Source organism: Lipotes vexillifer, unplaced genomic scaffold (assembly GCF_000442215.2).
Source record: "Lipotes vexillifer unplaced genomic scaffold, Lipotes_vexillifer_v1.1 scaffold921, whole genome shotgun sequence".
Classification (NCBI taxonomy): Eukaryota; Metazoa; Chordata; class Mammalia; order Artiodactyla; family Lipotidae; genus Lipotes; species Lipotes vexillifer.
Window position 1 is genome coordinate 1,047,147 of NW_006787800.1, and position 9,395 is coordinate 1,056,541.

The 9,395-nt window shown below is 43.1% G+C and overlaps 1 protein-coding gene across 1 annotated transcript in view; it reads right to left on the reverse strand.

Annotated features, from left to right (window-relative positions):
* Positions 1–3,981: 3,981 nt before the first annotated feature.
* LRRC1 (leucine rich repeat containing 1) overlaps positions 3,982–9,395 on the reverse strand; it is a 126,167-nt gene continuing 120,753 nt past the window's right edge. Inside the window, exons 12-14 of the mRNA XM_007460799.1 lie at positions 7,102–7,274; positions 5,787–5,923; positions 3,982–4,184 (exon numbers count right to left, since the gene is read on the reverse strand). Of these exons, the coding sequence (XP_007460861.1) occupies positions 4,026–4,184; positions 5,787–5,923; positions 7,102–7,274 (469 nt within the window). The 3' untranslated portion in view covers positions 3,982–4,025. The remainder of the gene's footprint in view (positions 4,185–5,786; positions 5,924–7,101; positions 7,275–9,395) is intronic.

Genomic DNA, 9,395 nt, shown 5'->3' on the forward strand with positions numbered 1-9,395 from the left:
AACATAATTTGGTTCCTTTAAAACGGCTTAGCATTTGCAGCAACATGGATGGGTCTGGACATTATCATACTAAGTGAAGTAAGTCAGACAGAGAAAGACAAATATCATATGATATCGCTTGTATGTGGAATCCAAAAAAAAATAAATAAATAAAAAATAAAGAACTTATTTACAAGGCAGAAATACACTCACAGACATAGAAAACAAACTTACGGTTACCCAAGGGGAAGGGGGGGAGGGATAAATTGGGAGGTTGGGATTGATACTACTGTATATAAAATAGATAAACAACAAGGACCTACCATATAGCACAGGGAACTCTACTCAATATCTTGTAAAATGGCTTAGCATTGGTCTCGTGTTGGTAATTGCTGACGCTGGGGGACAGGTATATGGGGGTCCACTACATAATTCTACTTTTGTATGTTTTTGATTACCCATATTTTAAAGTTTTTTTTAATTGGCTCTTTGGAAAGTTGGGTGAAGTCAACACTAAAGGCTGATGTGAGATTTTAACTCTCACCCAGCTGCAAGGTCCCTGCTTGCCTCCCATTAATAAGCAGCTCCAAGGCCGTCCCTGGTCAGACTGCGTGTGTTTGTGCAGCCTTGACGCCCGCCAGCCAGCATGCCGGTAGCAGGTGTGTCAGTCATCTTATACGATTAGAACTGGCTGCTCCGAGTAACTTTCTGACCAAGAAGGAATTTTCCCAGCCTCCACCCCATGCATTATGCGTGCCTTCTTGGGTGTGGTCCATTTCACAAGAGATGGCAGGATGGCTGTCAAAGGCTGGTGCAAACGACTTACCTGTGCTTCTTTACCCCAGGAAGTTTTTAGGTAGAAAGATTGGGTTGGTCAGGACCACTGTTCCAAACTTTCCAGAAAAAAAACAGAAGATCCAGGCAAACAATAGTTTTCTCACCTGCCCCTCTTTTCATCATCAATGATTTCATGATTTTATCCTGTCTACATTTTGAAGGTTTTATCTACTTAGGTGTAATTTCCTTGCTAAAGAAGAGGAACTAGGGGCTACAAACAAGTGGATGAACAGGTCATACTCGTCTTCCCTGCTTTTACCTGTCACTGCCCCCAAGACAAACAGTCAGGCCTTACAGCTACTCCTCCCTTTCCTAAAGGAAGGGCCAGACAGGGGGTGGAGGCTGACCGGGCTGTGGAGAAGGGTTCCTCAGGAAAAGGTCAGGAACTTCTGGCACTGGCCTCACAAGGCAATCCTTTCACGTTTAAATTTTCCTTATAACTACAAGAAACTTTGCTCCCTCATCTGTGGGCACCCCTTTCCTTTTCTCCATTTTAAGATTCTGGCATACTCGGTTTTATTTTATAAATATGATGCTTATGACTGTTGCCTGACACACCTGATGGCTTTAACACTTTGATGGCCCTTGAAATTGCTTTGTAGAATCACTCTGTTTTTTACCAATAAAGGAAGAATTTTTTAAAATGAAGAAAAAAAAAACATGATGCTTAGGCTCATGGGCTGACAGAGAAGCATATTGGCTTTATTTAAGGAGAAATCTTGACCCTGAAGAACAGAGAGAACTTCCATGGTGGTTTTTGTTTGTTTTCATATAAAGCCTACCCTTTACTATTCAGTTCACCATGGCTTTGGTGGAACAGAGATGGACAGAACAGCGTGTGCATTTAAATTTTTCTAGGAATTTCTATGTACCTAATTATTTGTTTCCTTTTCCTTGGAAAAGGCCGGCATGTTCTTGGGTTGGGTCTGACTGGTGGGTGCTGTTTCCGTCATGACGCCTACACCTGTCCCAGCATCCGGAGGGTAAGAGCATCGTAGTGTCACCCAGAGTAAACGACTAAGGTGAAGGTGACTTTTCCTGCTCAAGGAAGGGGGAGGAAACTAATCCCAAGACTGAAAACAAAAAGCAAAACAAAGCAAAAAACCCCAAGTGAATGTAAAGTAAGAGAGACAGGCCAAAGAAAACAAGTAATCAGGTACGTAGAATTTTCTAGAAAAATTCAAACACACACACTATTCTGTCCACCTCTATTCCACCAAAGCCATGGTGAACTGAGTAGTAAAGGGTGGACTTTATATGAAGACAAAGGAACAAAATACCAGGGAAGTTGTATCCATTCTTCAGGGTCAAGAAAACTCTCCTTAAATAAAGCCGATCTGCTGCTCTTATCAGCCCATGAGTCTGTGGCATCATCTTTTGCAAAACAAAACCGAGTATGCCGGAATCTTAAAATGGAGAAAAGGAAAGGGGTGCCCACAGATGAGGGAATGAGAGATAAAACTGAGCAGCCGAAAACCACTTATGTGCCATGTGCTTTCAAGTCAGCAGTCTTAGAAATGTACAGGCACATACAAACCACCGAAAAAGCAAAGTGAAACTCCTGGTAGTAAAAGAAGGTATCGCAGTTGGTTGGTTGAAAGCAGGTTTCTAAGGAGTCTGATTGGCCAGACAGCCCCAACCCAAGGTGAGGCACCAGACTTGAAGGCGATGCTGGGCTCCGCCTCGGGTGGGAGGAAGGGGTGCTCAGACCCACAGGAGGTTAGCATAAAACCACCGGCGGCTCAGGTATTTGAGGAAAGGGAGGGCATTCTTAAAGAACTCGGCTGCCTTCTATCATTTGAACATACGAGGAGAAATCAACTTTAAAAAGCTGTAACGGCTCATGTCCAGGGTGACTTTATTTCATGGTAAGAATAAAAAGACAACACCAACAGCATGATTTTCCTAAACAACACACAGGGACAGGCTGTGTCCTCTTTTCATTCCTCTTTTATCACATCATACAAAATTTAAAAAAAAGAAACCAACAGAAACACACCAAAACATACCCCCAGACCCCTTAAATTAGCAGACTTAAAATTAAAACTTGAAGCAATATTTTGTTATACTTTGATCCAAACTCTATGTACAAATTAAATTGCACTTATAAAGACAGCAACATTTCTAACGGGGTTGTAGGTTATTCTGCTTTATTGTGGTTTTATATCTCGATATAAAACTTTTAAAGCTTTCTTCAGTAAAAACCATACTTTCTTTAATAGTACATAATGCATTTCCCCACTGAATTTCTGAACCGGTTTTTTCTTTTTGTGCTTTTCTGCTCTGTTTTATTTTACAAATGGCACATACCTTCTGAGTAGGTACAAGCAGACACAACACTCATCCCAAAAGACTCATTCATGAAAAAGTCAGACTGTAAAAGAAATGAAATATTAGCAGTCTAATCCTTTGGTTCACCTTTAAAAAAAAAAAAAATCAACTGGTATAATTAACGAATTGGTGGTAACTCTTCTTTTTGGTTAAAAACAAATCCACCTGGTAGATTACTAATTAAAATCCAACATTGCTTTCAAAGTACCACCTTTCCAGCCTCCTCTCTGTTCAAAGATGCCATTGTGACAAATGGTTTGACAGGACACAGGCTACAGTAAGGCACAAGTGGATGGTACAAATAAAAACAAATACTTTAGGACTGGTGGTTGTTTTTTTTTTCCTGCACGTACCGTTTCCAAGATAAAATCACAAAAAGAAATACATATTTTTTGTTATGAAATACCTATACAAAATGTTTAAATGTACACCATCTGAGCTGCCAAAAAGGGTTTAAAAAAGTATCAATTTTCCCCCCATACATAAAACTCTCTCTCATCAGTAGGTCCAAGAGAACTTGGGTTCACAATGTCCCAGCACTTTATGGGAGGGAGGAGGGTCAAAATTCCCCTTCCTGCTCTCCCTGACCCCAACACAAGACAAAAACAAAGGTCAGATGTTGTCAGTAGTGTATTCTACTTATTACAAACAACTGAAATTTAGGGAAAAAAAAAAAAAAAATCAGGCCGGAGACCACGGGCGGGTGCAGCGACTGGCTGCCGGATCAGAGTAAGGCACTTCCCAGGGGCACAGCATCCTGACGCGTGGGTGGGGACCGGTGCGGGGTCCGGTGGAGGCCAGGGCCTCTGGGGGCTCCACGCGGCGAAAGGCTGGCTCCGCAGCAGGATGACTCGGGAGGTATGACGTGGACGCGCCATCTACACTGACGTGGTCACGCGGTCAATGGTGTGGTTGACCTCGTTTTTGTTGGAATCCAGTCCTTTAGCAGCATTCCTGTCGTTCCGTAAATTTTCCACCGTCTTTTTCATGTTCTTGAGCTCCCCTGGGTGGGGCGTGGCTCGTCTCAGGAGTGTTCTCTGAAAAGCAAGGAGCGGGGTGAGTGTTTGGGTTTTACTCCATCACTCCTTCAAATGCGAAGCTTCCTGGGTAGCTTTCCAACACAGGTCTCCCCTTCCTAGAGGTTAAGAGGCAGAGTGGGCGAAAAGCTTGCTTTGGAGGTACGTGCATTTATCAACTGCTCCCTCGTGGTTAAGGGAAGATGAAAGTGCTGAGTATAACTTACCTAGTCAAGATGGAAGGGCTCCTTTCAGAATAAAAGAATACTTTGCAAAATACGAGATGAGTGCTACGATAAGAACAAAGTTCCACGTGCGGTAAGAAAAAATAAAAGATTTGTGAGATAGAATTGTGGGGGGAGGGGAGGAAGAAAAGAAAGGAGTCAAAAAAATTCTAAAATTAAAATCCCTAGAATGTTCTACTATTATCTGAAGCGGTTCTGGCTTTCTTCAACCCATGAGGCACGGGAGGTGAAGGAAAAGGGAAGTGAGAAAGGACTTCTTTTCTAATTTTGCTGCTGTGTTGTATTTATGACCTACTGAAGAAAGTTCACATTTTTCTAATAAAGACCACAGGGTGGGAAGTGAAGTGACAGGGTATGGGCAATGTTTTTAAAATTATATTATTTAACATGTTATGTGCTCTTCTGCTCCTAAAACAGCATTTACATCTTATAAATGGCCAGTCCAGGAGTTTCAGGAGGAGCTACGATAGGTTAACAAAGGAGGAGCAGTACTAAGGCAACGCGTAACTGGTGAAATAATCATGCTCTAAGAAGTCATGAGATAAAGTCATTTACATTGGAGTCATTTTGTCATGCCTAATTCCTACTTTGCCCTCTGCCACTGTAAGTGAATGAAAGCCCACTTGGGGACAGCTGGAATAACAAAGACTCCAGGCAGTAATTTAAAAACTGCCCTTTGTCTTGGGGGCTGCAAGTACTCCCTCTGAGTTCTGCTTATGAAAATCTCAATTAGTGCAAGGAGTTTAAGAAGCCAAAGCCAAATTGCAGGAAGACTCCGAGAGTTGTCCCTGACTCAACTGGATGGCTGAGACACATATGGAGGATGGAGGCAAGTAGGGCTGAGTGGTCCTTTCAAACCTATTCCTGATTTCTGAATGAAAACCCATAAGGGAATCCTACTTCAGATCACAAGCTCTCTGCATGCAGGTGAAGGCTCCCGGTTATGTGAAGATAAGCAAGAAGTCCAGGAGGACAGCAGGCAAGCTAAGCCATGTGGTGAAACATGCATGAATCCCCATGGTACGGCTACAAATGCGGGTAGAGGGCAGGGAGAGACTCAGTTCACTGGGAACGACAGAGAAGAAAAAATTCCCAACCAATTTTAAGAAAGCAGTGGGGGCAGGAGGGGTAACTATCACAAATAAAGAAAAAGAAGCACCCACAAACTATTCAAACAAACAAACAAAGTCTCATTTGGTGAATCAGAACCTTAGAAACTCCCAGTTTTGCCTTCTAAACAAAATCCTTAGATGCTGAAGGCAGAACAGAGAAAAGACTATTTGAAAATAAGAGAGATCTTTATCAGGTGTCACTTTCAATCTCGGAAGCCTTTTAAACTTTGAACGTCTGTGGAAGCCAAGAAGCTCGAATCCCATACCGTTTCATTATCGTCCTCGTCCTTTTCATCTTCCAGAAATCGGATTGCGCTGACTCTGTTCACTGCACGCTCATTCCAGGCCTCATCGGACACATCGTTCACCAAGCTCTCCAGGGCACCACAGCGAGGCAGGTTCTCTGTTGGACAAAGACCACGTCAGCAGGGTTCCCGTGACTGGCAAGGTTGCCCTTTCTTTTCAAGGATGCGTAATTCTATTTAAGATCATAAGATATCTGCTAAATCAATATTTACTGTTTCATTCCAGAATGTCATCATGATTCATAGAGTTCTTTTTCATGATTCTTTTTTACACACTCACTTCAGAAACTTCCTGTTGACAGTGATTTGGCCACACATGTTGGATCTAGTACTTTGCTTGGCAGCGCAATCTACCGCATTGTTCTCTTGGGGTCTTAAGTGCTCCTCTAAGGAGGCTGGGATAGGCAAGGTGGCTCCGTTCGCCCAGACCCTTCTCCCTTTTTTCTATCGAAACCAGCTCCCAGAAAAGGATTTATGACAGTCATGTGATATGAGTGTGAATGCTTTTTTCTTTTTTAAGTAATCACTTTTTTTTTTTTAGAAGATGTTGGGGGTGGTAGGAGTTTATTAATTAATTTATTTATGTTTGCTGTGTTGGGTCTTCGTTTCTGTGCGAGGGCTTTCTCTAGTTGTGGCAAGCGGGGGCCACTCTTCATCGCAGTGCGCGGGCCTCTCACTGTCGCGGCCTCTCTTGTTGTGGATCACAGGCTCCAGACGCGCAGGCTCAGTAATTGTGGCTCACGGACCTAGTTGCTCCGTGGCATGTGGGATCCTCCCAGACCAGGGCTCGAACCGGTGTCCCCTGCATTAGCAGGCAGATTCTCAACCACTGCGCTCCCAGGGAAGCCCTGAATGCTTTTTTAAACCACACATAATTTACAAAACAAAGGCACAGTCACTTAAAACAACTCCCTGTTTCAAAAAGAGTTTGCTGGAGATGTTCAATACTAATCCTCCAAACTGTCTGTTTGGATTTTAAGGGACTCTTACCTCTTTTAGGAGTATGTTATTTGCATTTTCAGCCTTAGCTAGAACTCAAAACCAGAAGGCTGTTTAAAGAATATCAAATGTGATACACGGGTATGAGCAGCATGTTTTTTTTCTGCAGAGATACAGGGGAAGCTTCCCAGAAAAGACCCACAATGACCTCACACCTGGGCTGGCTCTGCAGGCAGATAAGACACAACGCAGTCCCGTGTGCGAGTGAGAGGCCTTAAGGACAGGCATTAGCTGCTGCTAATTCTCGGGGCCAAGTGAACCTGGTCCTTCAATTTACCTTGGCAGGCAGGTTCAGAAGGCAGCTGAGGAAGTAAGACACAGGTGAGAATCTTCTCCCCGGTGGTGTGGTCAGTGTCCGTCTGGAACGTGAGCAGGGGCTGGGACTGGTTGTCTGATAACCACAGAGCCTTCAACTTCAAAGCGGTCAGGGAGAAAGGCAGGTGCGACAGCCTCGATGAAAACAAAAAGAGACATGGGGAGCTTACAATCTGTGATTAAATCAAGTCTTGTCCAGAACAAAACTGGAAAAAAAAAAAAAAAACCGCTTCCTGGGATTAGGTTCAATATGTGAAAAGGTATTATGTTTATAATAAGACACTCGATTTACCCTTTGCCAGTGGACGCTTCAGTGGGTGACTGTGCTTCCCTTTTCTGTCATCACCTCTCTCATTAGCACCTCCAGGCCATGGGGCAAAAAAATTAGGAAATTATAGCACACACTGTTTACTCTTGGGAAGTTTCCATTTAAAGGCCGGGGTGGGGCCGGGGAGTGGGGAAGCCAGTGTAATTGTGGAAGAACCCAGAAGCCAAGTTCTTCCTAAGTCAATGGAGACAGCCTCACCCGCAGGGCTGGAATAAGACCATGGCATTACCTGCCCCCAGTAGCACCTGGCAAATCGGGACGTGAGGAAGGTGACGGCTTGGGTGCTGCAAAGTTTAAACTGCAGTTAAAATAAAGATTAAAAGTGTTTCTTTATGGACTCCACTTGCTCTCTCTGGGGAGATTATTTTAGGTATTCCATTTTAGACTTTTAAGTTTCTGAAAGCTCCCACTTCTCAGACACCTACGTGATAATTAATTTCCACCTCAGATTGCTTCAGTTTCGAAGGAGATAAAGCACTTTAAAAATTGTAATGTGATACCTAAAGATTAGTTTTCTATCTATGTTTGTACAAGTATTTGACCAGTTAAATCTATTTAGTGACGACCGTCACCAGAAATCATATGCCCTTGGTACTTGGCGAAGATTACTTGGAGCAGAGGATCTCAACTAGGGGCAATTTTGCCCCCGGGGACACCTGGCAATGTCTATAGACATTTTTGGGGGTGCTATTGACATCTAGTGGGTCAAGGCCCGGATGTTGCTAAATACCCTGCAACGCATAGGACAGCCGCGCAACAAACAACTATCCAGCCCCAAATGGAACACTGCCAAGGGTGAAATGCTGCTCTGGTAAAAACCAAGGCTTTACAAAAGTTTAATTCACTCTGCAAACACCCGAACCTCTGCAGATACCAGGAATTTAAGGTTTAAAGAACTTAAGGTTATATTTGATCAAGTATTTTCACTCGAAGGACGGCTCCGTGGATTAAAGGATAGCTCCATCTTAGAAATGACTTCATACGTTAGCTAAAAATAAGCTAATCACAGTCTGTTACCTACGATAGGAGACACATTTTCTTAAAAGAAATCTCTGGCCCATTAATTCTATAAGAAATTATGTGACAGCGTGTATTCCTGGGGTTCTTTCTTCTATGAAATGGTACCTCTATCTTCATTTAACATATATGGGAGAGATGCCTAAATGTCTCACCAACAGATTAATGCAGACTTATCAGACGTATTTTGAATTGACAGACTTACGGGAAATAAACTAGAAATAAACTAGAAAAAGCAGTTATACTCCAATATTATAAAACTAATCCGAGTAAAATGTAAGCACAGACCAACTAAGTTAATTTAACAGAGGAAGTTAGAAATGATCAAAGAATGCAGACAGCGTATTAACAAACTTTCTATAAGAACAATGAATACATTTCACAAAAGCCTTCCCATGTCCTAGTTATGGAGGTGAGAAAATATTTTCTTTTCCTAAAAGTTAGTCCAGTCAAGGCTGACCCATCCCATACACACGCAGTGGGTGCAGTACTGGTTAAATACAGGGAACTGTGCCCACGTGGGAGTGAGGTTCTCAAGTCGATGCCCTGAGAACTGCCTGTGTGAAAGGACCCTTGAAAAGACTCCGTGTGTTGTACACACCACTATTTCACCAATGACAGCCAAACTGGGTGGGAAATATGTGTTTTAAATCCCAGAATCCACCCAGTGCAGTGACATGCACATACCAGGAGGATGCCTGGAGGGGTCTGAGGGCACAGCAACTCACAGCCCCACTTCCCCTGATTCTGAGGTATTTGTTCTTTGAGGGGGCTAGAAAGTGCAATCTCTGTGCTTATTTGTATAAGCGTACAAATGATCTCTCCCTCTGCCCAAAGGCAATACACTGGGGGGGGGGGGGGGGGCTTAAAAAAAATCAAACCCTTTTTCTTTTTTTTGAACCAAAGGGAAA